Here is a 27,664-nt window from a genome sequence, read left to right as displayed (position 1 = left end):
ATTGAACCAGCTCACTGAATCTACAGCTGTACTCACAATCCAGAAAAAGAGAGCGCGCGAGAGAGAGGAAAATACTGAAGTATTTCTACAGAGTATTTTGTTCCAGTTGGCTCCCTCCGCGGCAGGAGACAGAGACTGTAAAAGAGGAAGACTGGAAATTTTCCCTGATGTGCTGTCCTGTCCGGGGCTCTGTCACTGTGGGAGCTGTGGCCATGGGGCAGGGATGGGGGCAGGTGTGGGATGGGGATGGGGGATTGGAACGGGGACGGAGATTGGAGTGGAGTCAGGGATGGGAATTGGGATTGGAGATTGAGATGGGGACTGGAATTGGAATGGGGTCGGGGATGGGAACTGAGGATTAGGATGGGGATTGGGATTGGAAGGGGATGGGAATTAGGATTGGGATAGGGAACGCACCAGAGGATGCCTCCGAGCATCCCTGTGCAGGGGGAGGGCAATGCAGGGTGCCTGAAGTGCGTGGCCGTGGTCAGAGCCCCCCAGCCCACCAGCACTAAAGGGGCATTACCGGACTCAAAGGGACGCCCCAGCTCTGCGGTGCCCTCAGGGTAGGGACAAAGCCCTGATCCCATTGCGGCGCTGTGGGTTAATCCCAGCAGCTGTGCTCCCATCCCACCCGGCTCAGTGCTTCATCCTCCTCCAACCAGGCGGAAAACACACGGTCCATGTGGATTAAACACCAACAGTGGGGCCAGGGGGATGCCCCCAGGAAGGGCCTTTTTTTTGTTTGCTTTTTTGTTTTTTTGGAAAATCAGCACAATGCTGTGGAATTGGGGCTGTCAGCAAAGCGTGCGGGCCGCATCCTTTATCTCTCATTAAAGCTCCAGGGAGGGCTGCAGGGATGCTCCAGCCCCAGGGCACAGCGAACCCACTGCCACACCATGGTGCCAGTGCAGCATCCTCCAGGAGAGGAGCCACAGCCATCCCCCAGGGCTGCAGTTCTTGGGGAAAGTGTCACCATAAAGCCATCTGGGTCAGGAACTGAAGCAGGAGGTGGCCAGGGCGCCCAGCTGGGGTTGCAGTGCTCAGAGGGAGCACCATGTGTCCAGGGGCGCCCAAAGCAATGGGTGTGCAGGGGGCACCTTGGTGAGGACCACCCCACAAGCACAGAGAGACGCATCCCAAAACACACCTTTTTCACCCCAAATCCAGACCTGACAGCATTTGTTCTTCAGGGGCAGGAGATGCAAAGCCCTGGAGTGGGGGGGGGATCCCAGCCCACTCCTTGGGCCCGTAAACCCGTGCGGGATGAGCACTGGGGATGTGGCAATGCTTTGTTCATCGGTGGCTCTGTGGTGCCCAGGGCTGTTGGGTCCCCAGGATAGTTCGTGTCACCTCTGTCCCCAGGGGTGCCACAGGGATGCAAGTCAGTGAGATGCTGCAGTTCCTTTAGGGCCACATCGCACACTCCAGCTAGGCATGGATTGGGGAAAGGTGCTCAAAAAGTCCCAAATACCCCAAAAAGCACCGCTGGATGGAGCACCCCCCCAGCTATGTCGATGTGATTTGTTCCCTCGCTCTGTGCTCGCCCACCCTGTCCCCCCAAAATAAGCCACCCCCCACCCCATCTCCCAACCCCCAAATACCCTCCAGGCTCAGGGTCACCCCCGCCCGCTTGGCCCATCCTCGGCAATCCCCTGTTCCTGGGGTGGGACGGAGGCTCCTGGTTGGGGCGGGGGGGCTCAGAAGCCAGCGCTCTCGGAGCTGCTGCGGCTGTTGTAGCTGGGGCTGCGGCTGGGGGGGCTGCGCGAGCGGCTGGGGGGGCTGCGAGTCCGGCTGCGGCTGCGGCTGGTGCTGTAGGTGTCGTAGCTGCGGCTGCGGCTGCGGCTGTACGAGTAGGTGCTCAGCGAGCTGGAGGACGAGGGGCTGGGGCGGTAGTAGGGGATGGGACGCTTGCGAGCGCTGCGGAGGGAAAAGGGAAACCGAGTCACAGTCCTGGTGTGGGTTAGGGGAGGGATGGGGAGCAACGGCCCAACCTCCACCTCAGTGCGCTTGGGGTGGCTGCAGGGTGACAGTACCCGTCCCACATCCCCTTCCTCTCCCCTGTTCGCCCCGGGTGTTAGTCCTGGATTAGGCAGCGCCGAGGACAGAAAGTGAGCGGGTTAATGTGGCTTTTGTGTTTTCCCAGCCACCAAAGAGTGAAAGCTGCTGAAAAAGAGTTGTTAGGGATTAGCCAGCGTCAGGCTGCCCGAGCTTCGACCCGCACCGGCTCCTATGGGGCAGTGACATCCGGAGCAGTGCATGGTGCTGAGCACAGAGCCCTGCAGGTCCCCACAATTGCAAGGGACGCAGCAGTTCATTCCTTGCCCCCTTGTCCCATCCCTACACAGCAGTGAGCAGCGTTAGTGGGACCGGAGAGAGACGCACAGATTGGAGCAGTCTGGGAGGAAGAGAAGAAGGAAGGGGAGAGGTTACCCTGCGAGCCAGGCAGGCGGCGATGCTCTCCGAGAGGAACCTTGGGATGAAACGGAAAAGGCATCACTGAGGGAGAAGGAGGGGCACAGGAGGTGGCACATGGTGCCATGAAGATGTCATCTGCTGGGCCACACGCCGGCAACCCTGCAGCTCTGGGAAATTTTGGCTGTGGGGGGGTGACAAGGTCAGGGCAGCAGAGCTGGCTGATATGGGCAATATTTCTCTTGTTCTGTCTTACGACTTCAGCCCAGTCCAGGAGAAATCAAAATCCTCCCACAGTGAGCAAGAGCCTGTGACTGAAAATCCAGCCAGCGCCATGCTCAGACCCTGATAGCAAGGGAGACAAATAGGTCAGAAAAGAGGTAATCTCAGCTCAGCACCACTAATGCCGCCAGTGCTGCATGCTAACGAGGTGCTATATATGCACGCAGTGTTTTGTCTGGCACTAAATATTGCCTGTCTTAGAGCCTGGCATCCTGAGTCAATAGGATCTCAGGAAGGAGAAAACTGCATTTAGAGGGCAGGAGACAAATGGACTTCTGGCTGGAATATACACACATAGAGTAAAATTATTCTTATTTTCTGTCTGTAAATGGGAAGAGACCAGAAGATTGTAGTACTGGAGGCAGTCTGGTTATCCATCTGGACCAGCCTGATTGGCTCTTCCTTCATCCTTAGGGTTATGTAGCTGTCCTTACAGATGTTTGTCCAGCGACTGGTCCATCCATCCTTTCACCCATCAGTTCTTCTGTACATGTATCCATCCATTCATGCAGCCTTTCACCAAGCCAATCCAAGCATTCATCCATCCATCTGTCCACCCACTCTTTCTTCCTTTCTTCCTTCCTTCCTTTCTCCTTCCTTCCATTTAACTATCCATCCATCTTGGAAGCATTCAACGCCAGGCAGGATGGGGCTTTGAGCAACTGGTTCTAGAGGGAGGTGTCCCTGCCTCTATCAGGGGGGTTGGAACCAGATGATCATAAAGGTCCCTTCCAACCCAAACCGTTGTGTGATCTTTCCTTTCTTCCTTCCATCTATACATCCATATAATCACTTAACCATCCACGCATCCAACCATCCATCCATCCATCCATTTAACCACTCACCCACCCTTTGGAGCTGTCTGGGAGCACAGTCTGGACACAGACCATGCACAGACTTCATGCTGGGACCTACCTGGTGATCCTTCTGGGCTCCATGAAGCTGGGGGAGTCACGTCTCCTCTTCCTGATTGGGGAGTAGCTTCGGGAGCGACGCCGGGCCCGAGCAGGGTCTGGGTCACTGTGGCGTGTTCGAGGCTCATTGTCTTTCTCTCTACACCAACACAAGGAGGAACGTTAGAGGCACGTGGGGCAACACGGCATCTGTGTGGGACACTGGGACAGCCCATGCATGGCAGGTAAAGCGCCTCCCCAAACCTGGAGGGCTGGAACCCATTCTCAGGTGTGGGTGCTCTCTGAAGGTACTTTTGAGGCTGTCCTAAGAGATGGGACACGGAAGCCATGCACATACCCAGCAGCACAGGGGCCTGGGTGGTCCCCAGGCTCTGCTTGCCACCACTGCCCATCCTTCAGACCCCAAGCTGGCCGTGTCCCCCAGCTGACCTGCTGGCAGTTTTCTTCTGCGAGGGAGAGCGGCTGCGGCTGCGTGCTGCCCGCTTGTCCCGTGAGCGGGAGCGAGACTTGGAGAGGGAAGCGCTGGAGCTCCAGGAGGTGCTGCGGTGCCCTGTGCTGTGTGAGGGGCTCTTCCTCCGCTCCGAGGCTCCGTGTCGAGAGTGCTTCGCTGACGACTCGGAGCTGCTGTTGGGACGGCCCCGGTGGTGCCTGTCCTTCACCCTGCGAGGAGCAGAGGGGATAATGTCACAGGAACGTTTTCGCCATGGTTCCTTTTCTTCTGCAACCTGTGGACTGTCCCCTGTGAGCCCATAGAGGAGCAGAAGCATCCGTGTGGATCCCAAACCACCCTGATTATCATGCAATCATTGCATTGTTTGAGTTGGAAGGGCCCTTAAGGGCCATCTGGTCCCACTCCCTGCTGGGTAGAATTACAGGATATCCTGAGTTGGAAGGGGCCTGTAAAGATCATTGAGTTCAACTCTTGGCTCCACACAGGACCACCCAAAATCAAACCATATGTCTGAGAGCATTGTCCAAATGCTCCTCAAGCTCCAGCAGCTCACGGCCATGACCCCTGCCCTGGGGAGCCTGTCCCAGTGCCTGACCACCCTCTTAGTGAAGAACCTTTTCTTGACATCCAACCTGATCCCTCAAGATCCCACAGAGCCATCTGGGCACTATGGGGCTCACCCATCCCCACTGGAATCGCTCTCCAACAGCACGCCAACCCAATGGCCACCCACCCTAGTCTTGGAGCACATCCCACATCTGGATAGCAGCAGGACACCCCAGATACCCATGCTTCCGATGTAGTGGCACCCAGATTGCTCTTACTTCTTAGCGTGGGCACCGTGGGTCCTGTCGGGGCTGAGCGGGTGCGAGCACACCGAGCCCTCCGAGTCACTGCTGTAGCCAGTGGGGCTGAGCCCCGTTGGGGCCGGCAGGCGGGGGGCCTGACCGCGGTGTCGGGGCGGCGATGCGGAGCGGGAGCGGTGCCGGTGGCCGTGCTTGGCTCGCTCTGGCGAGGGCGAGTGGGCACCATGACGGCCGCCCCGGGTGCGAGGGGATGGCGGGTCCGTCCTGCCGCGAGGCCGTGGAGAAGGGGACGGCGAGGCCGGCCTCTGGCAGGGGGAAGAGAGACAGAGAGAATGGGGACAGGCGGAGGGGAGAGGAGAAGAAAGAAGGAGAAAGCGGTCTTTAGTGGAGCGCGCCGGGCCGGGGCTTGGTGCACAACGTCAACGCACATCGCATTAAGGCAGGCTACACAGATGCTACCCTGCACCTTCCTCAGCCTCTCGCCCTCAACAACGTGGGTCATGCAAACCTCCGCATGCAAAACGCAAAGAAAATAAAAATAAAAAACAAAAAAAAATCAACGAAAAGACAAAGAAACAAAGAGGGGTTGGGTAGGGGAGACGAAAAAAATCCAAGAAACCCAAAGTCATCGGGGAGGGAGAGCTCAAAGGGAAAGAAACGACCCCCCGGACACCTGGAGAGAAAGCAACCCCAGCGCCCGCCCACCCCAACCAAGAGAGGTGGAAGGAAAAGGGGAGGAAAACCCAAAATAACTGAGGAAAATGAGAAAAAAAAGAAAAGATGAGAGGAGGGAGAAAGGGGGAGAGTAAGTTAGAGTGAGCTGAGGGACAGAGGGGGGAACAAAGAGGTGAGGGGCTGGGCGGGTGCGGGGTGGGAGGGCTGCTCACACAGAGGCATGCACATATATAGAAGTCTGTAATGTTTATATATGCGTAGGTTTATAGATAGTAAGGTTTTTGGCTTAAAACAAATCAAGAAACGAAGAAGACGGCACAGAGCAACAATGGAGGGCAAGGCAGGGAGTTGGGGGGTGAGGGAAGAGAAGGGAAAAAGAAACCAAAAGAAAGAAGAAAACATCGAAATCAAAGGAAAACCAAACCAAAACTTCACAAATGTCATCGTTACTGAGATAAATGAATGTCTCTGAACTCTTCCTGGGATACGCATTGATCTGTTAGCTGTGACTCTGCAGGGAACTGCTAAGTCCTCATCAGCACTCAACACAGACTTTGATTTCTGCTTCCTTTTTTTTTTTTTTTCCATTATATGCTTTTTTTTTTTTTTTTTTTAAGTCCCTCTTGGTTAACATCCACTTACCAAAAAAGTGGCATTTCCTCCTTTAGTAGGTAAGGTATGAAGAGAAGGGAAAAGCGGGGCAATATAAGTGCATCATTAGATTCACAAAAATGCAAGAGAGAAAGAAAGAGAGAGAGGAGGAGAGACAGAGACAAAGAGAGGAGAGAAATAAAACAAAACTCCCTTCACTACACTCCAAAATCGGGCATCGGGGACCCATCCTGACTACCCAGCAGTGACAAAGGGCCACCAGCGTGGTGACCACCCCAACCGAACGAGGCTGAAGGTCTTAGGCTATGGGAAGGCTTTGGGGAAGTCTCCCCCATTCCATCAGCTCCTGATGCCCATGAAGGGTAAATCCTGTATGATCTGATGGGGCTTAAGGAGATTTGGGAGGTGCCGCTGCCCTCGGGGTGACCGTTGACCTCATTTCTCCACCATCCCCTTTGCCTCAAATGTAGTTAATCCTAAATGCTGCTTTTCTCCCCCTAAAGAGAAGTGGATGATGTACTGTGGGTCTGCAAGGAAGATGCTCCCAAAAGGACATGCTGCTGTCGGCACGTCCCCATCACACCCTCGTTCCTATGGACAAGTGGTCCAAGCCAGCACCTGCAGGCTCTACAGCCGCAGAGCCCTGAGGGAAACGAGGAGGGTGGTTTGGTGCAGTTTTAGCAATTGCTTCAATAATTGGCTGCTGCTGTCATTGCTCCAGCAAGGGGGAAAAGTGGCAGTGGGGATGGATGCCCCACCATCGGCACCCACATAGGGATCGGGCTGTGGCTGCACCCCAGCCCTACATCCAAGGAAAAATCCAAGTGAAGAAGAAGAGAGAGAAAGACAGAGTGAAGGGACCTCCTCCCAAGTGAGGCATTCCCACATTTGCCATCCATGCTGTGCGGATATGGGGTCCACATCCAAAACACAGAAAAAGGGATGGGGAGGGCAGAAGGGGCTTCTACTGGAAGACAAAAATAAGGATGATCCAAATAAACCCTTGCAAAGGTCCAGTCTAGAGGAAAAACACCTCTGGGTACTTGTTCTGGGCATGGAAGATCTCAGAAGATCTCTGCAGCCCCCAGTGCTCTCCCCAGGTCCCTTCAGCTCACTGCCACAACAGCCCCAAGAGGGGCAAAAAATATCCAATCTCCCTTGATTTCTCTCTTGCTGGCCCTTCCTCCCTCCCCATCCTGCAGCCCCAAACACCCATAGCTCCATAAATCCTTCTCACACACTGGGATGTGCCTATTTCTCTTTGCCTCTATGTTTCATTAAATCCATCTTGTTATCCAGCCCCTAAGGAAGCATGGGGGAACTCAGCCCGACCCAACGTGACTGTACCATCTGTGGGAACAAACACAAACTCGGAGGGCTAAAACACACAGAAATGCATTCTACCAACAGAACGAGGAAAAGAGAAAAGGCAGAAAGAAAGAAAAATTTTACATGAACAGGGCAAAAAAATAATAAAAAAGAACGTAAGAGAAGAGCATGGCTTTGCAGCTAACTGGGGAAAACCATACAAATTGAAAAAAAAATCATATATAGCCACCAAAAAGAGACAAAATGAAAAAGAGAAAAAGAGAGAAAGAAAGGAAGAAAGAGAAAGAAAGTAAGAAAGAAAGAGAAAATAACATTAAATCAAGCTACGGTGCTTTTCAACAGGCTCATCTGCAGAAGTGAACGTGCAGAGGTGGACGAAATACCTACCTTCTGAATTGGCAGTGACAGGAATGCAATAATAAAAAAGAAAACAATAATCTCCACATTTGGAGTGCAGAATGGGAAAAAGACAATGACTCTTTAGTAATGTGATTTAGACCCCTTTGCTAATCAAGTTTGCTTTGCTTAGAGTTTTTAATATATAATTGGTCTCGTTTGCATTTTTTTTTTTCATTTTGCTTAATTGGAAAGCCAGTGGCTTTCGCAGCCGCAGCGGGTTTGCCAGCTTTGTGTGTAACCCAGCCCCTAGACAGCAACACTGCGATTCGGTCCAAAAAGTGGCTGCTGGCACGACCAAATCCCAAACAACATGCAAGGGGAGCGGATGGAGCAGGACGTGTGGAGGCCGGGAGGGCTGTCTCAGCACCGGCCCAAAGAAAACCAGAGAGAAATCAGTTACAGAGAGTGTGTGCAAGTGAGAGAGCGAGGTGAGGAGGAGGAGGAGGGAGAGATGGGGAGGAAGGACAAATGCAAAGAGGATGGGGAGGCAGCTGGAGGCGAGGATGGATGGAGACGGGACGGGGAATTTAAAAGGGAAGTCAACATCACACAGCACCCTGCCTCGATCGGGGAGCCTGCGGTGCTGGGCAGGGAGATGAGGAAAAACGGGCTGAATCGAGTAGTTTTGGAGAGATTGGGGGAGGCTGGGTGCTCAGCCCTGCCGCTGCTGGGAAGAATGCTCGGGATGGTCCGGTGCTCGGGGTGCTCGGGATGCAGTATGGCAGCATCACAGCATGGTATGGCCGGGAGGGGGTCAATGGTAGGTGGGCACCGCGGCCCCCACGACCCCGTCCTGCTGGGGTACAGCGTGGGGAGGAGACCCCCGTCAGCACCACGGACAGCTGCCGGGCCGCGGCCGACTCTCGGAGCCGAAGGCGGGCATGGCGCACGGCCGCTCGGTTAGCTTCCCTTTTAAAGCCCTCGTTCAAAAAATATAGAGGATGGAGGTACAATGTTTAACGGCTGTCAGTATTTTAGAAACACATCTGTTGGTTTTTCTGTTTCTTTTTTTTTTTTTTTTTTTCTTCTCCACATTAATACACACGAAAGCAAAAAATTCTAGAACAACACGACGACGACAGGGGGAAATAAAATAAGAGAGATATATATTGTTTGCATTTCTGTACATTATGAAGGAAAAGAAAATAAATCATGATAAAGGAAACTAAAACAAGTGGGGAAAAAAAGCGTGGTTTCATTGCCCTTCCCTCCCCCTCTTCCCTGCTTCTGCTGAGCAAGAAATGGAATTGTATATTACCGTTCGGGTTTTTTTCAAATGGGAGGCTAAAGAAAAACACAGATGGGATTAAAAGAAAAGGAAAAAAAAAAAGAAAAAAACAACAAAGAAAACAAAAACAGAGAGAGAAAGAGAGAGAGAAAGAGAGAAAAGTTGTCGGAGAAAAGTCCCCTCTAGAGCTGGGGAGCCAAGGGAGCTCATGGGCAATGCGAGATGCCCGGGGTGGGGGCTCCTTGGCACCCAGACCCCAAACAGCAAAGAAGAATGTAGAGAGGTGCTCCATTACTGGTTAAACTGGGACTGGCCCCCTCATCCCTTGTGGGGACAAGCCCCCAGCACAGCTGGGTTTTGCTGGGACTCTTGGTGTTGCTGGGGACAAGTGGACCCGCTATCACCCATCATGGGGACCCTGGATGCCCAGAATCCTAGCGCTCAGCCCCAAGCCCCACTCCATGACCTCTCCTGGCCTTACAGCAGTCCTCAGTCTGGGCACACAGAGTGGTGCTGGGATCCTGCACTTGGATGGGCTGCAGGTGGCATGGAAATAACGCTTCCATTTTTACCCACTTTTTGGCCACCTGTGAGCACTCCACTCCCAACAGTGGCCCTGCTGAGCCAAAGGGGACACCTCAGGGTGTGACATCCATTGAGTGGCCATAAAGGGGGACATGGTACTGGGGATCCTGCCCACAGGAGATGGACCAGCACCCCAGGGTTGGGGGAACATGTCTGCACAGGGACGGGGACAGCCAGCACTGCGTCCCCATCAGTCTGTCCGTCACTGAGATGGGGAAGGAGGGAAGAGGAGAGCCAGGGTGAGGGATTCCTGCAAAGGGAGAAGGAAGAGGAGGAGAGGGCAGCAAACCATGGTGCAAGAAAAGCCTACGTACATCCGTTGGCTCCTCGAGTGCAGGGCCATGGCTGTGGCGGCCATTCTGGGCGCTGCCCTTGTGCCCGTTCTGGTGCGGTGAGGCCGAGCGGCGCGGTGAGGAGGAGGACGGGCTGCGGCTGGAGCAGGCGCTGTTGCCCTTGGGGCCATCCTCACGATGCTTGGGGCTTAGCCTGTGGGGCACGGTGTGCTCAGCAAGGCGCATAGCACATCCTCACCCACGTGCCAGCATAACAGTGGCACTCAACACTGGGTTGGGATCACGGCGCAAGAACAAAAAATGGGGCAAGAAATCGGCTTTTGCGCTTTTTCCTAATTGAGATTTTGCTTTGACTCCCCAGTGCTGCCCTTCCAACCCCTTAAGCATCCTGTAAGGTGCTTCAGCACCTGCTCCTCTGCTGTCCCCACAGAGGTGCCTACCACGGGAACACTATGCCCAACGGTGCTCCTACCTGCTGGGGGATTTGGAGTTGCTGTAGTCGGAGGAGAGCGAAGCGCTGTGCGAGCTGCAGCTGCTGCGCCGGTGTGACCGCCAGGCTGGCGATGCACTGCGGGACCTGTGGGGATGACAGCCAGGGCTGATGGGCAGGATGAGCCTCTGCACTGGGCACTCATGCAGTGTTAAGGGGCATGCATCCTGCCAGCCACCCGCTCACAGCATCTCACCTCTTGCGCTCTTTGTTTTTCTCTTTCCTCTTGTTTTTGGGGCTGCGGGACCTGTGGGGAGGGCAGAAAGGTAAAAGGGCAGAGATGGGATGCAGGGACTTCCCCAAGCCCAGCAGCATCTGGTTGCAATGGGTCACTGTGCTGAGCCCTGGCCAGTGCACATCCAGATCATAGGGTGGCCCCTCGTCACTTCCAGAGTGACAATCAGTGTTGGGGTGAGGGGGACAGAATGAGTGGTAGTGGTGTGGCTCCGGCAGCCTTCACCCTCACCTGTGTCTTCTCTTCTTCCGAGAGCCTGACTCAGACCTGAGGATAAAGAGGAAGCAGGGATGAAGGAGACATGTGGAGCTAGTTGACAGGGGGCGAGGGACAGGCAACCCCTGGGGGTGATGTAGATGAGGACGCAGGAACCACTGGGATGGCTCTCCCGGCCATGGGGAGGTGACAGCCCATGGTTTGGGGAACATTCTGCCCCATGAAGGGACACCCAATTCCACACACGTTGCCACCTTATCCAGCCTACGAGTGTCACCAGCCCTCCCTGAAGCCACCAACCAGTCTGGTGCCCCCAGCCCTGGAGATGTGTCCATCTCACCTGTCACGTCTGTGCTTCTTTCCGGTCTTCTTTTTCTTCTCCTTGCGGATCGGGGAAGAGCTGTCACAGCTGCAGGGAGGAAAGTGATGTCCATGGAGTGGGACCCCAAACCCCATCCCTGTGACCCAGGGGAGCCCCATCCCCACCACCCATCTGCATGTCACTTCCCTGCACAACCCCTGAGTTGCACAAATACTGCAAGGAAATTATTTCTTCAGGGGACAGAAAAGAGCGTTTGGCAGAAGGGCTCTGGTTCACCCTGCAGCCAGAGCAGGCAGATCCAGCTGTGTCCCATTGCCACCTCGTGGGCTTCACTGCCTCCAGCAGGAGACAAGAGCAGCTGATTGCCATGGGGATTTGGGAAAGGGACACTCACCTGCGCTCTGAACCGGGTTTCCTCTTTTTGCTGCCGCAGGGAAGGCAGAAAAGAAAGGGTTATTTAAGGACAGCATCCTCCCACTGTGCCAGGAAATATAAAACGGGAAGGGAACCAAGTTCTTCCCGGTGCCACACTCAAATTCTTCCCACTTTCATTGAGCCCAACACTGCTAACCAACATTGGGGTGAGCAACCAGGATTTAGGGTGCATCAGCACAGAGACCAAAGGTTCTTAGGTGCCCCCTGGCTCCACGGAGGCTGAGAAGAGTTGAGCAGGGAGAGTACACAGGATTGAAGCCTCCCTGTCTAGGGGACAGTGCAGGGACAAGCGAGGACTCACCGGCTCCGGCGGTGACCCGATTTCTTTTTCTTTTTCTTCTTGGGTGGTGGGGAGGTGGAGCTGCTCGACCGTCTTTTCAGCCTGCAGGAAAGGGTTGAGGTGAGAAAAGAAAACCATCCACCATTCCATGGCCAATGGCCACCCCCAAAGCCCCCTGCCCAGACCTGTACTCGCGGTGGCTGCTGTCGTCGTGGTAGCACTCAGCTGAGCAGTCACACTGCAGCAGGCAGCCCTCGTCACACTCAGGGTACTGCGCTGTGTACTCCTCCCCATCCAGCCCGTGGTGGTTTTCTATCACTCTGGCAAAGGAGAAAACACAGGAAATTTGGGAGACTGGCATCCAAGAGGAGCGTGGTGGGGCTGAATTGGGGCTGGGGGAGAGTACAGCAGTGTGGTGGCACTGCTGTTGGCACACGGGGTCAAGGAGACCTGGCTCTGTCACCACCTCTTGAATGACTTTGGATATTAGGAAAGATTTATTCTCAGAAAAGCCTGTGATGCAGTGGCATGGGCTGCCCAGAAAGGTGGGGGTGTCAGCATCCCTGAAAGTGTTTCAGAGCCGTGGAGATGTGGCAGTGAGGGATGTGGTCAGTGGGCATGGGGGGGGTGAGAGGTCTTCTATAACCTTAACGATTCTATGGTTCTGTGATCACTCAGTGCCTGGCACTTCCATGGGTATCACCATCACACAGCAGAGGTCTTTGTGGGGTCCTCCTACAGCGCCTGTCTCTACAGTATGTCAGCACCAGGACATCCCCGGGGCCAGGACACCACCCCCCTGTCTTCGTCATCACTCAGAATCCCTTTGCTGCCTCACGAGGCAGAGTGGGGCTGGGCGGGTGCTGCTGGTGGGGTCAGCTGAGGTCGGTGGCGGGGGCTGGATTAGGGTGAGTAGAGCTGGTGGAAGACTGGGGATTATCTGCCATCGGCAGGAGCTGCCTGGGATGATCCGGACTTGGGGGCCAGAGCCCGACCTGTCATAGGCTTGGCACAGGAGGTGATGAGTGATGTCCCCCAGGTCAGCCAGGGTGAGGGAGGAGGGGTCATCAGGCCCAAAGCCACTGAGGTCTCCTCTTCCTCTTCAGCAGCTTCATCAGCATTAATTTTTCTGCTGCCATGGAAACGGACAGGAGGTTGCCATTGACTACCGGGGCTGTGGGCTGGACTCAGCAAGCAGGGGGGGCCATGCCCATCTCTCCTGGCTGCCCACACCTCATGCTGCTCTTGCTCTGCCGTCAGCCTCAAAGCCCTTGGGGACCTCAAGGGAAAAGCACCCACTCCCCTAAGGAGTGGTGCTGGGAACAGTGAGGATGTGGGGCAGGGGATGAGCTCTTGAGCCCAAAATGCTGCCAAGATGCCTAGAGGCTTGGTGATAGTCACTGGGAAAGGAAGGCAGAGCAGGAAATTCATGTCCAAGAGCCCTGAAGGAACATTTCCTTAGCAACAGCACTGCAGCCCATGGTTCATCACCACATCCACACCAGCATCCCTCTGTCTGTTGGGGAACATGGCTCAGATCAGGGACATCCTTGGAGACACCCACAGACAAGCTGGACCAGGCCATGAGTGCCCGACTGAGCTGTAGATGTCCCTGTTCATTGAAGGGGAATGAGACCAGATGACCTTAAAGGGTTCCTTCCATCTCCAATGATTCTGTGAGTCTATGACTGCATCTTGGGAGGGAACAAGGCAATCAAGGAAACTCCAGGTGCTCTGGGGGAAACCACACTGGTTGGTGCCATCATCAGATGAACCTGGACTCCTGCATCCCAGAGGATATTTTGCAATAGGAATCTTCAAGACTTTTCAGCTGATGTCCCAACCTAGGTTCCTCCCCATGTCCCAGTCTGGAGGCTGGCAGCAGAGGAAGCCAGTGGAGGAGTGAAGTCCTTTGCCTTTTGACCCAACTATTCCACGACAATGCCTTTGAAACAGCAACCAAACCATGGAAAGTATGAAGAAAAAAAAAAAGGAGCTGCACAAACTGAGTTAACTCTTGCTGGATTTTCTGTTTGACGAGAAGTGTAGCACCACAGGCAGTGCTGGACCACGTGCTGCACACCACAGCCTGCTGCCAGCACATTGCCCATCAGCTGTGCTCAGCAGCTCGGGACCAGCTCGTGCTGCTCCAGTTACACCTCCTCTCCTGATACACGCCTGCATTTCTTTTTAAGCCTACCAGTCTGTCCATCAAGCAGTCCCCCTGCCAGGAGCAGGCTGTGCATGCACAGACAGGAGCTAGGAGGGCGCAGACAGCAAGCTAGGGCTCAGGTGGTCATGGCTCTGCTTGGTGCCTCAGTTTCCCCCAGGGATTTCTGCAGACAATGCTGAGCTTTTGCATGTATTTTGAAAAGAGAGCAGCTGGTTCAGAAACATGGGCCTGGGAGGTGTTGGAACAAGACCAGCAGACAAGGTAAGTGCTGAGAGCTCTCCCAGGTCATTGCAAAAGTGGTGGGTGTTTATTAAAGCACTGGTATACCTTCAAGCAGTGCAGAGGTTTGGCACCCAAGCCATCCTTCAGCAGGGACTTCCACAGGTCATATCCCCATCACACGGAGCACCAGCTCCTTGGGACCTATCTGTGCTTCCCTCCTCCCTGCACCTCCTGGCTGTGCACTCCTTGCAGTCTCTTGCTTTAGACCTTCCAGCTCAGCACTATTATTTATAGCCCATGGGCTAATCTAACGCTTACCCTTCCAAAGCAAGCCTGCAATCAGGGAAAGGTGACAGCCACTCTGGGGTACCCTTGGACACACCTCTGGCTTCACCATGTGCTCATTAAAACACCAGCCCTAATGAGATGGGCAGCCTCTCCTGGGAAGATGCCCTGGAGACGACTTGTGCCCCGCAGGCAAAGGCCACTTGTTAACATGCCAATAGGACTCTCAGCTGCCTGAGCGACCCTGGCAGGTTGGTTTACCCCATGCCTTGGTTTTCCCACCTGCCTGGAGAAAGACCCAGATGGTCTCTGGGGTGGGGATGGGCACCCCAAGTGGGGTTGGGCACAGCTGAGCCCTGGTCCTGCTTGGTGGCTGCTGGCAGAGGAAGGCTGTCCCCAACACAGTGGCTTCCCCGCCTCCCCCTCGCCCTGATTTCCTGACCCTAATGAAGCATTAATATTCAGTGGACCTGCAGCATCTATTCCTGTCCCAAGTGACCTGGTTTCCAGGCTGATAGATGGTGTGCGCCAGACCAGCCATGCTGTCTGGGCCATTAAGCATCACACCAATAAATCAGCATGAAAAAGGGGCAGATCCTTGTGAGGAGTTTTTACCCAGACAGAGAAGCTGTGTTTTCAGCCCTGGAGAGGGCAGGAGAAGCAACCAACACAGCAGGAGTGGGCAATGGTGAAGCATGGGCTGAACATCATATAGGATCAAACTAGTGCTTTGCTCTGCTCCAGTGACCTCAGTGATGTTTGTGGGCTGGCAGAGTCAGGGCATGAGTGGCTGGACTCACACACACAGCCTGGTGAACATCAAACTTGCAGCTTGCTCTCCACCACTGGCTGGAAGGGTGAGTGAGTGGCCAGCCTTTCTATGCTTTGGTTTCATCATCTGAATTAGGAGCATTGCAATAATGGCACCTCTATAGAGCACCCAATGGGTGATAAACAACTGGGGAGAGAGAACCTCTCTGGAGGTAGTACCCTGCCTCAGAGAGGCAAAGTCTGCCTCCAGTCAACCAACTGATCAATTAGCAAATGAACCAACCAACCAGTTGTCTAACCATCCATCCATCCATCCATCCACCCCCACTCACCCTCTATATCCATCATCTATCCAACTATCCCCATATATCCACCCATCCTCAGTGACAATCTGGGATATGTATCCCTGGGACAGAAGCATGTAGGACAGAGATGGGCAGATTCAGAGCTGCCTCACTTACATTTGGCGCCCATGCTGGTCTTCCCTGGTGAGCACGCCCTCCTTCTCCATCAGCATCTGCCGAAAGGTCCCCACTTTCTGCCGGATCTCCTCCTCTGAGTACCTGGGTGGGCAGAGATGCAGTCAGAGCTGGCACAATTACGGCATTGGCTCCCCAGGGACTGTGTGCCCCCCAAAGGCCGAGACAGGAGGAGGGGGAATGGCCAAAGGGGCACGCAGGGCAGGGACATGCTGATGACCTCCCATACCCTTAGGAGTGGCACGTGGCCAGAGGGGCTGGGAAGGAAAGGTGGCATTGTGATGGTCAGCAGGGCCTGGAGGACAGCAGGACCCTCCTCCTGGTGCTCTGCACTCCCTCAATCCTGCGTTCCCTTCCCAAGCAGCACTGAGCAGAGGAAGAGTAAAAGAGGAGGACAACTATGAGGACACCTTGCGTCCTCATAGCTGGTGAGGCCAGCTCCCTCCTCCATCCCTACATGAGCCTCCCTTGCTTGTCCCCACACTGTGCTGCGTCCCAGCAGCCAAGCCAGCACTGCGCTAACGCCGAACGCTGACTCAGGCCACTGCAGGGTTATTAACGAGAGACACTAATCACTTTGTCCCTGGCATCTGCAAACAGCCGCGGCAAAGCACAGCACTCCAGCCGTGCCAGAGACACAGGAGGATCAGTGACAGCGGACACTTCTATACTGCATCCTGCATTGGCACAAAGGCACCAGAGCATCTCCTGGACCCGAACCTGAAGGTTCTGTACTGAAATGGAGAAAATCACCGTGCTTCTGACAATCTCCCCCGGAAAGCGAGGCATGGGGCAGCACCTGGACCACATCCTGCAGTCGGGTGCACAGCTCAACCATAATGAAAGAGGAATTAATATTAATGAGCTCATTTGCACTGAAATGGACTCATTAATACTCCAACCAGACAGGGCTGCCCAGCAGGAGGGTGGTGAACCAGGCAGCTGTGGTTGTTTCCTGTGCCTTGCATCCCACCAGTGCTGGGAGACCCCTAAACAGGGCAGCACCCCCAGAACGCTGCTCTGCACCTCACCAGCTGCATCATGGATACTCACCCTGCAGCATGGGGAACCCGAGGATTGGCTGCAGAGCAGCTGCTTTTAACCCTAGCAGAAGGTGGGTTGTTTGGGTTTTTTTGCCTTGAATGCAGAGAACAGGGTGGAGAAGGGAGGAGAAATTGCTGACAGTTCTTATCCAGAGAAGAAATCCAACCACCAGCCAGAAGGAACCCTGCAGGCAGTCTGGAGTGGGCAGCAGTCAGAGCCGGATCAGGAGGAGCCATCCGCATGGAAGGAATGCTCCAATGCCCCAAAACCCTTCTCTGCTATCACAGCACCTGGTCCCACTGGGCCCCTGCCCTTGGAGATCAATCCCCCGAGGAAGAAACCCCCCCAGAGCACTTCCCCTGCAGCCCCCGGGAGAGCTCCCACGCAGAGGGGGATTAACCAGGTTGGCCAAGATGACGGCTGTAATTACGTTATCATTTCGGTGTATCACCGTTATTAATAGCCTTAATAACAGCAAAGGCAATTACAGCAATAACAACAGTACCCATCACAGTACTACCCGCTGCAGTAATGCTACTACTAATAGTGAGAATCCTAGCAGGGCACGGGAACCCAAAAGGAGGACCCGGGCTCCCCAAGGCGCCAGGTCAGCCTTATTTATTTCCATAACGACAAATTAGGCGTAATCATTATTCCAGCCTGTGTGAGACAATTTAATTCTAGGTCACAGTTGTGCTCTTAATGAAAGCCTTGGCGAAGCCTCCTCTCAATCCATTTTCCCTCTCCCCAGCTGATCCCAGTCCCCGTCTCCCTGCGTGTGCTGAAGCATTTGCTCCATCAGTCAGGCTTCAGTCCCAAAACTGGAGAGTGAGAAGAGAGCAGGGACAAACTGAAGCCCTGTAATTGCCTCACCTGGGGCTAAACACAACCGCTCTGCTTCTTTTCCCCACCCCATGCTTATTTTCTATTTAGGGACATGGCCTGGTGGGCATGGGGATGATGGCTAAACAGTTGGACTTAGTGATTTAGTGCTCTTTTCCAACCTTAATGGCTCTACGATTCTAAGAGAATAGGTTAACCTCTCCAAACACAAATTCCCTTCCAACTGTGGACCTCTGCCACTTCAAGGTACTTCAGAAGGAGAAGTCAACAGCGGCCCCATGTCACGGCTTACCCCACACCTCAGCCCCGGATGCCCGCCACTCACCCTTGTTCTTCCATCATCTCCTGCAGCTCCATGCACTTCAGCTCCACCCGCCGCTTGCGTTCGTGGTCCAGGATCTCACGGTGAGCCTTCTTCACCAGGCTGGGCTCCACCAGCCTCACCTCCTCCTCTGCCTTGTGCCACGTGCCCGAGGCACCGGGCTGCGAGAAGCCGTTGGAGGCCTCTTGGGGCGAGGGCACGTTGGCCCCATTGTTGTAGAGGGCCATGGTGGTGCGGGTGGCACACAGCACCTGGTGGGAACAAAGAGCGACGGGTCACCGCCAGCGCTGTGCAATCACACAGCCGTGGTGTGGGACTGAGCACGGGAGCCAGCGGAGCGCTCCGATTGCCCCCAGGTGCCCGGGCACAGCGCTGGAAGCAGCAGCAGGGACGAACATCCTTGTGCTCTCCGAGCACCTCTCTGCATTATTAAAGCCTATTGATTCCTATGTCTGAAACACAAGGAAACCAGCGTGGTTACAGCAGGATCTCTATGGAAATGTCACCTATGGGCCAATACATGCTTACCCACCCATGCCAGCTTGGGATCCTCTTCCTCAACAGCTCTGCCTTTCTCTCATTAGGGACAAGAACTCGGGAATGATGGAAGCTTCCCACTGGGAACGGTTTCTCCACCAAAGGGCTCCTTCCATGGCGGAGAGAGGGGGAAGAAGCGGATGCTTTCTGCAGCAGCAGCCTCTGCTCGCTTCCTCCAGTGGGAATTCATTTTATCCTTAACCCAGCAGTGGGGAAATTCATTGCTGCAAAACCTTGAGAACGCACTGAATGTGTCGCTGGGCTGATAGAGGAAGGAATGCGTGCACAGAGAGAGGAGATAAATGGGCTGCCAGAGCTACAGATAAGGACTATGGGGTGGCGGAGGCTGGACCCATTGGGGAATATACCTAACGGGAGATAACCCTGAGTGGGGATGGAGCTCAGTGTCTTTGCAGAGCCCTTAATGCCGATGTTGAGTGCTGGTTTGCAAAGGCTGACTGCGGGGCCCATCTGAGGTGGTGGGAGAAGGGCTGGGACTCCTTTGTCCCCAGATGTTACTGGAACATGGTGGGATGGGGGCAGGGAAATGGGGGATGCTCAGCTGGTGTCGGTGCCCCCTTCCTGGATTGCTGGAAGCCCTTCCCAGGCAGCTGAGGACAAGGGGCTGGGGGTGGCAGGGAGGGAAGTGCACAGAAGTGAGTAATATTCCCCATAACAGCTAATAACAGCAATCCTGCCTCAGTGACGGCACAGGCAGGAAAACAAAGGAAGATAAAAAACTACCCGCAAACACCATCCTGCTATAAATAGCAAAGCAGAGCCACCAGCAAAAGCCCTGGATGGGAAATGGAGAAAGTCCTGTGCCTATGGGGACAATAGGGACAATGCACTGGGGCAAACGGAGTCCCCAGGAGGATGGGCTAGGTCTGCTCTCCTTTGTCCCAAAAAGAGACCTCCAGCAACACCCTGTGCAAGGGACAGCTTGGGGACATGCTGCAGGAGGGCAGCCATCACCTCCACAACCTCCAGTCATCAGCCACTGACAGAGCAGGGATGGCCTGGCTGTGCTGGACCAAGGCCTGGAGTGGAGGCAGCACCTCAGCCTCATTCCAAGCCTCCATCCCCAACATCATCCCCATCCCCACCTCACTCCCAAGCATCCACCCCCATCCTCAACATTATCCCCATCCTAAATCCCAGCTTCATCTGCAGCCTCCATCTCCATCCTCAACAACATCCTCCACCCCAATCTTCATCCCCACGCTCTTTAGCATCCTTCATCCTCAAACCCACCCACATCCTCATCCACAGCCTCCATCCTCACCCTCAACACCATTCCAATGGTGATTCCCACTGGCCCAACCCAAACGCCAGCAGTTTCCTGCCTGGCTCACTGCTATCCACAATAATAAACAGGATGGTTAAATATTTCATTATCTGCAGTAATTACCCACAAATCATCATGTGCTGGCAGCCAGAGAGCCGGCTGCCTCACAGAGAGAGCAGGCACTGTTCCCATGGGCTCGTAGGAACGCGTTGCAGGACACAGTGCTGGCATCCATCCCCACCACCAGAGCCATTCCCCAGTGCTTTGGTGCAGGGGGAAACTCCCGAGAAAATTTGTCTCTTCTCTTTTCCCCCAGGGAGGGGAAGCACAGCAGCGGAGCCCCCTGCCTGGCCGCTAATTAAAGCCGCCTCCGGTCGGTGCTCAATTAATTCTCACCACATCCAGCTGCACCAGACAGGGCAATGGCGAGTGCCTGCGTGCTGGGGAAGGGGGCATGGGATGCAGCAGGGACGGGGACACCCGAGGACACACTGACATCTCTGCAAGCAGTGAGAGGCCAACGCTGAGCAGTGAAAAAGCAAAAATCCCTTTGATGTGGCTTTGGCTGGCCAGGGTCTCCCAGGGGGTGGCATGACACTGTGACTGGCATCACTGCTCTTCTTCTAAAGAGCAACGAGCGATTTCCCCTTTAAAATTTCCACCTTGTTTACAAGAGGAAGGCAGTCCTGGAAGGGGGGGGAATGAAGCCTTCGTCTGTTGCTGGCAGCTTGTGCCAAGCAAACAAGAATTGGAAGGAGAAAATCCCACCTGCTTTTGGAAACGTCGAGAGATGCCCATTACCACCCCCATGCTGTGCCTTCCATCCTGTATTTTCCACCTCCATCTTCATCCTCATCCTCCATCTTCGTTTCCACCCTCCGTCCCCATCCCCATCCCATCCTCCATCTCCATGCTACATCCTCACGCTCCAGCCTTCATCCTTATCATCCACCCCCACCCTCCCATCTTCATCTCCACTCTCATGCTCCAACCTCCAGCCCCATCCACCATCCTCTATCCCCATCTCCATCCCCTTCCACCATCCCCTGCTCTGTGCTGCTCACACACCGAGCTCCCCAGTGCTCAGTCCCACAAGAGACCACGACGCAGCCAAGCAGAGGACCTCTCACTCACAAACCCTGCCCCACTCAGGCCACCAGTCTCGCTCCATGCCTCAGTTTCCTTATCCACAATGCCAACCACCCCATCTCAGTATTCTGGCTCCAGCACTGCCCTCTGGGTCTCATCAGGGTGTGCAATCAGCACACAGCAAAAATAATAATCCCATCCCCAAAGAGCTTTCTGCCTTGTTGCGGGCTGCTAATTGTCCATTATTTGAAGATGACCAGTGGAAGGCCTCCTCCAGGCCACGCACAAGCACACATCACAGCACCAAAAGCCATAACACAGCAGCCTTTCCTAAATACCTGGCCAGCATTACAAGGAGGAAGAGTGTTGGGTTCCTGCCTTTAATTGGGCCAACCTTCCCAGGTGCAGCCTCCCAGCAGCCCGAGTGCCAAAAACCATGAGTCAGACCTCCAAAAAAGGGGAAAAAGAAGAGAATAAAAGAAGAAAATCAGCTTGAAAAGCCTCACCAGGTGGGACTTGATAGCGCTGAGCCACCAGGACCCTGCAGAGCCACCACAAGGCTGGGGTTGTGCAGCCACCAGCATGGCACCACGGGCTATCAGTTGGCTGCATCCATGTGGCTCAGACATCGTGATGCCATTCCCGTAGCCTGGTGGGACAAGCAGCCATGGAATACTGCCTGGACACTGCCTTCTGCATGCTAAAATCTGGCAATTTTCAGATTTTAAAGAAATAAAGAATATCTAACGCATGGTGGTCGGACTAGATGATCTTGGTGGTCTTTTCCGACCTGAATGACTCTATGATAAAATACACACATGATGCCCCAGCACATGGGGAAGCCCCATTGAACACCCAACGCCTCACACCATGCAGGGTCATTCCTGGGTGATCCAGGAGAGCTTCATCACAGCTAACAACGCAACGCGGTGTGCCAGGGCTCACAGGTTGGGCGAGGGCTTGCTGCTGCTTGTGCATCCATAGGCATGAGCATAAATCTATATGTTTTAAATAGATGAGGCTGGCAGAGAAGCTAAACAGTTACCAAGCAACCGTGCTCCTTTGTGGCGTGCCAGGGGGCACAGAGTGGGGCAGGACCCTGCGGGAGGGCACATGTGGGGTCGATGGCACACAGAGTTGGGGCATGGGCAGGACATGCTCTGGAGATACCTTCCCAATGGTGATGGGGGGGCTCCAGATACAGGGGTCACGGTGTGGGGCAAACAAGCAGCCGTGTCCCCCCCCCCCCCATGCTTCCCCCCCCCGGACGCAGTGCCCGTTGTGTAACGGGAGGAGCTATTCCGGGGCTGAGCGCATTATATAAGCCGTGGGCCACCTGGCCGGGAGAAGATGCGAGCTGGGGATGGAAGGGAAGGGCTTTGGGATGGGAGGGAAGGGCTTTGGGGATGGTAGGGCCCCACGGCAGCATTCAGCTCCTACGGCAGGATTCAGCTCCCACGCATCAAAAGTGGGGCAGGGAAGGGGCAGCTGGGGACGTTTGGGGATTTCCTCGAGACAGGAGTGGGAAAAGCCCATGCTGCAGCCCAGCTGCTGCTTCCCACTCCACACAGGGCTCGGGGGCACTGCACACCCCACAGAGGAAGTTCTGAGGTGCCCGATGCCCTTCCCAGGAATCAAAGCACCCCGAGAATGCCATGCTGGGGGGCAGCCCTATATCCAGGGTAAGGCAGCACCTCCTTGGGGATGGGGACAAATCCAAGCAGGGACAAATCCTGCCTGAGGCAGGCAGCTGGGTGCCCCATATGCTCATCCAAAAGAGAACGAAGGACAAATGTTGCCCTAAAAACTGCCCAGCATTGGCTCCAGAGCCCACACCGCTACCGTCCTCCTCTGCTGTTTAGGAAATAAGGCTGCTGCCATCCCTACAGAGCCAACGCCACAGCAGGGGATGAAGAAAGCTATGGGTGGTGGCCCAGGAAAAGCCCAGGAACAGGAGGGATAGTCAGATTTGTATAAAGCCCTGGTAGAGAGGACACGTGGATGGCAAGGAGCTGGAAAGCAGCTACCAAGGAGACACCAGAGGCTAGCAAGGAGTTACCAAGAAATCACCAAAGCACTAGTAAGGGGCTAGCAAGGAGTTACCAAGGAGCTAGCAACATGCTTGCTCCCCACTCTGTGCACCCAACTATGGCCACGTGGATCAGCAGCAGTTGCATCCTGCACACTGCCCTCCAACCCAAGGCTCTCCAAAGCCACAGCACTCTGCACATCCAAATATGGACTCTCTGTGCAGGCATGGCCAAGCAAAGGAACAGCCCCCACCTGAATCACAACCCCAAATTCCTACAGCTGGAACCTCCTTTCTGGAGGAGGAGGAGAGATTCAATCGCGTTCTTTCAAAGAACCTGGGCTGAAGCAGTACAAATCACTTCACCAAAACCTTGTGCTCACCCACTGTCGATTTTTGCACCTTTTTCCTCCACCCAACAGCCAATGCTTTCACTCAATTTACCCAGTGCTGTTGCCCTTCCTCAGTTGAGCTCTAGGGCTGAGATTTTGGAGCCATTTGTGCATTCTCCCTACTGTAGTCCCCCATATCCCACCATGCTCTGGGCTCTGGCTACTGTTGGGACCCCATCTCCTCAGTCCACGGCACAGAGAAGCAGGGTGTTCCCAACAAACGCCTGCCCAGCCCCAGTGCCTGCTCTTTGCAGGGTCCCTCTGCTCCATAGGAACCCACAGCCCCCAACACCCCCTACAGTCATTTGAGGTCTCCAATCCCCCAACACCCCACTGATGCTCACAGACCCCCCACCGCTCCCCCGTCCCCTTGGGGTATCCCCGTGCTCCACATTCCCCGTGCCCCGCTGCCCCCCAGCCCTTCCCGGCTCCCCATTGTCGCCTACATCCTCCCCCAGCCCCAGCCCCAGCCCCTCTCCCTGCCCACCCCCCCCCCCCCCCCCCTCCGCCACACACAGCTCGGTGCCGCCCCAGGAGCCAGGCCCGAGCCCGGCCATGCCGCGCTCACCTCTCCCCGCTGTTCCCGTCCCCGCCGCCCCGCTCAGCCCGGCCCGGTGCCCTGCTGCCGCTCTCTGGGTCCGGCTCGGCTCGGCCCCGGTCGGCCCGGCGCAGCGCGGCCCCTCCCGGCGAGTCCCCTCCTGAAGTGCTGGACAGCTCCACGCCACAGAGCCGCCCGCTGGGCCAGCGCGCCACCGGCACCGGATCACAGCGTCCCCTGCTGGCCGGAGGGCGCCTCGGCGGACTGCGCACAGCTCCACCCCCAGCCTCCCCCCAGCGGAGCCTCCAGTCGCCCCAGCGCCGGCACCCCAAAGCCCCACATCCCTCCCGCGTGGTCTTTAAACCCCGCTTCCCCACCACCCCATGTCCTCTCATATCCCATCCCACTCACTGTCCTACATCCTATCCTGTAACTCACCTCTGATACCCTTTCTTATCACATATTCTGTCTCATCCCAACCTTTATCCCACCTCAAAGTCCATCCTGTTCTGTCCCATGATACATCCGTTCTCATCCCATCTCACCCTTTATCCTATATCCTCATATCATGTTCTATCCCACATCCCATTTCATCAAATACCCAATTCCATATCTCTTCTCACCCCCTATTTCTTTCCACATCCCATATCCCCTATCCCACATATACCATACCATATGCTATTCTCAATCCCAACCTGTATCCTATTCACTTCCCATCCCATCCCACGCCTTACCTCATATCCCAGCCCACCATGGGAGGAATCTTCCTAACTGGGAATAACCCAAAACCACCCACTATGGTCACGGCCTCCCCCCAAAAACACCCCCAGTGCCACTCCAAATCCCCATGCATGGCTTTGGCCCCAGAGCACCTGGCACGGGCACAGGAAGGTCAGCCTGCCCCCAGATGGCCCCATTCCACCCCAACTGCACAGATGTGGAATGGCTCTTGGCCATGTACACACATGCAGAGAAACATCCATACGCATGAAGACATGCAGACACATGCACACACAGGCAGATGCATGCACACATACACATGGACATGTACAGAACTCCATATGAATGCGGGTACACAGACATGCACGTGAATTTACATGCAGATATGCATGCAGACATGCACATGCATGCACACATATGCATACATGCATAAGCCCACATGCAAACATGAACACACATGGACACACACACATACACAACAGATTGCAGATGCCCCGCACACCACAGCACCAGGGCAGCCTATCCCAGCCCTACAACCACTGTTGGAGCCACAGAGGGCAATTTGGGGCAGGAAAACAAGTCCACACTGGATCCCCAGCCTGCTCTTATGGGGCTGTACTCTATGCTTCCCCCTTTCTGCAGCACATGGGGCATGAGGAGGGGCTGCATGGTGAGAAACCCCCCCCCCCCCCCCCCCCCACAGTTGGTGTCCCTCCTTTTTCAGTAGCAAAGAGGGAAGCAGCCCATGCAGGGAACACCCCACAACCCCCAGGGTGAGCACGCATCACTGCTCTTCTTCCATCACCTGCAGTGCTGAATAACACATCGGGGCCAGGAAACAAAGAGGATGGCAGCAAAAGCAATGTGGGGAGACCCTACATAGGGCAAGAGAGCTTCTGCAGCATCCTGGGGACTGGGGGTGGATTTGGTTTTGCAGGATGGGGAGAACAAAAGGAGAGAGATGTGTGAGGAGTGGGGAGAAGGGATTGTAATTGCTGCAGAGCAGAAGGCAGAGCTTGCTGCAGCTGGGGGGGAAGAAGGGGGGGGACAGAAGGAATTCAGCACTTGAAAGGAACTGAGGGATCGGGGAGGAAAAAGATGATAAATAATTAAGGGAGATCAAATGAGGCGACAGCAGAATGGGCCTAATTGTGGAGCTCACACTGCGGCTCAGCCCCATCCCCACACATGAGGAGGGGCTCAGCATCCTCCAACAGCAGCAGGGGAGGAAAAGCCAAACGTGCAAAAAAGCCAGGGGTAGGGCATGCAGGGATGGGTGTAGCAGGGGACGGGGCACCACGAGCACACCAACCCTCCTACCTAGCACTCAGCCCCCAGCAGGAGCCCTGCATGCTGATCTCGCTGCCTTATCCGCCATCTGTTCCAGCAAAAGAGCAGTTCCTTCTGTGCCCTTTATTAACGGGTTTCCTCACAAATGCAAACAAACCCGCCCTGTCTCAGTGCTGTGCTCCCAGTCTGCTTGGAGGCAGTGATTCAGCGGTGCCCACGGCCATGCAGGAGAACAGGGGGAGTACAAGAGGCCTCTGCAAGGCTGGAACCACAGCCATCCAGCACGCACTCTCAATCCATTGGCATCACCCTTCCAACCCCTTTCCTCTCCCTGTTCACTTCCCCATGAGCTGAAGATGGTGCACATAAAGCACAGAGCCCAGCCCAGGCAGCTTCCTCCCAAGTTTTTCCCACTATTGCCCTGCTTTTCCTAAATATCACTGCATTCCAGGCCTGCCCAAAGACAAGAGGCTGCTGCCATCTCCCGGAGCATCCCTGGGGACAGGGGAGGCTTAGGGTCACCAGGCACCAGCTTAGGGACGGATGTTCCGAAAGGATTAAAGCTCCTTATGGACACGGATATGGCAGCAGCATTTATTCCCATCCATCTGCCCTTAAAATTCACCCTCCATGTGAGATCGCAGGCTGGGTTCACATGGGGACAGGTGCCAGCACCCCACCATGATGCAGGGAAGCAATAAACGTGGGTGAAGGCTGTCAGCCTGCAGTCTCCTCCTGAGTTCTTTCAACCCAAAGCCTCCCAGGACCAAGGCAAGGAAATAGCAGAGCGATACACTTCACCACCACCTTTCCTCCCTGTTTTATTCTCTTGCTGCACTCCATCCTGTTACAGCAGCAGCATGGAAGCAGCAGGCAGAATGGGGTGATCTGACACCTGGCCATCCGGAACTGCTGCAGCCATTCCTCCCAACGTGCATCTCCCTGCACCTTGGCCACTGTTACCCAGCATCAGGCCAGAGATCAGCATGAGGGGCAGCTACAAAAGTTAATTCAGCTCCAGCCAATGTCCTGCTGCTGGTATCTCACTGCAGAAGCCACAGCTCTGAACCCAGCACCACTTCCCACTCAGCACAACGCCCCGCTCTGTCGCTCCTCTGCATCCTTCCCTGCCCCCCTCCCCCCAATGATCTGTAGCTCTTTTATTCTATTAATACCACCTAATAACTACTTTGTTCCAAGCCTGCTGAGTAACGAGTGCCGACGCTTCCAGTTCATTACTATTTATGCAAAGATACCAGGACTTCATACATCACAGTTCTGCAGGTAGGAGGGACAAGGACTGCGTTTGCTGTCCTCACTCTGCCTACACGTTCCACAGAGCCAAGTGCTTCATTCCACAAGTGTCAGAAGACTTGGAACACAGAAAGCAGGAGGAAACAAAGCCAGCGACCACACAGCACCTACTGCCTCTGTCCTGCTGCCTTTGCCTTCGCACTCCCAGCTCACCCAGAGGTTTCACTGCTTCCTTCAGCTCATCAAAACAGAGCCTGGAATTCAGCCTACATGGATTAGAGCAATCTGAAGCAATAGGGTAAGCAGCCCCCAGAGCACGGAGGAAGATTGAATTAATAGCTTCCTTCATTAAAGCTTACCTTCAAAGAACTTGGCAACAGAGCTTGTCATCACCATTTTCTTGCAGACATTTATTTTTATA

The 27,664-nt window shown here is 54.9% G+C and overlaps 1 protein-coding gene across 1 annotated transcript; it reads right to left on the bottom strand.

The window, feature by feature from the left end:
- Window position 1: 1 nt before the first annotated feature.
- On the bottom strand, window positions 2–24,147 carry SRRM3 (serine/arginine repetitive matrix 3). Its single transcript, XM_048967020.1, has 15 exons — window positions 24,010–24,147; window positions 18,110–18,357; window positions 15,880–15,981; window positions 12,153–12,287; window positions 11,989–12,069; window positions 11,647–11,676; window positions 11,271–11,339; window positions 10,946–10,981; window positions 10,676–10,726; window positions 10,462–10,566; window positions 10,011–10,182; window positions 4,887–5,173; window positions 4,041–4,271; window positions 3,613–3,750; window positions 2–1,920 (listed from the first exon to the last, which is right to left on the bottom strand). The coding sequence occupies exons 2-15, from the start codon at window positions 18,331–18,333 to the stop codon at window positions 1,701–1,703; spliced, it is 1,881 nt and encodes a 626-aa protein (XP_048822977.1). The 5' UTR covers window positions 18,334–18,357; window positions 24,010–24,147; the 3' UTR covers window positions 2–1,700.
- Between the last annotated feature and the right edge of the window lie 3,517 nt (window positions 24,148–27,664).

This window comes from Lagopus muta, chromosome 20 (genome assembly GCF_023343835.1).
Source record: "Lagopus muta isolate bLagMut1 chromosome 20, bLagMut1 primary, whole genome shotgun sequence".
NCBI classification, from domain to species: Eukaryota; Metazoa; Chordata; class Aves; order Galliformes; family Phasianidae; genus Lagopus; species Lagopus muta.
The sequence above is the reverse complement of the archived record's forward strand: the minus strand, read 5'-3'. Positions and strand labels throughout refer to the sequence as shown.

Excerpts from the sequence above, each read along its gene's own strand:
- SRRM3 (XM_048967020.1), bottom strand. The coding sequence starts at position 18,333 with ATGGCCCTCTACAACAATGGGGCCAACGTGCCCTCGCCCCAAGAGGCC. Across the intron at positions 11,340-11,646 it reads AAACCCGGTTCAGAGCGCAG|CTGTGACAGCTCTTCCCCGA; the intron begins GTGAGTGTCCCT and ends TCCTCCCTGCAG. Across the intron at positions 10,982-11,270 it reads AAGAAGCACAGACGTGACAG|GTCTGAGTCAGGCTCTCGGA; the intron begins GTGAGATGGACA and ends CTTTATCCTCAG.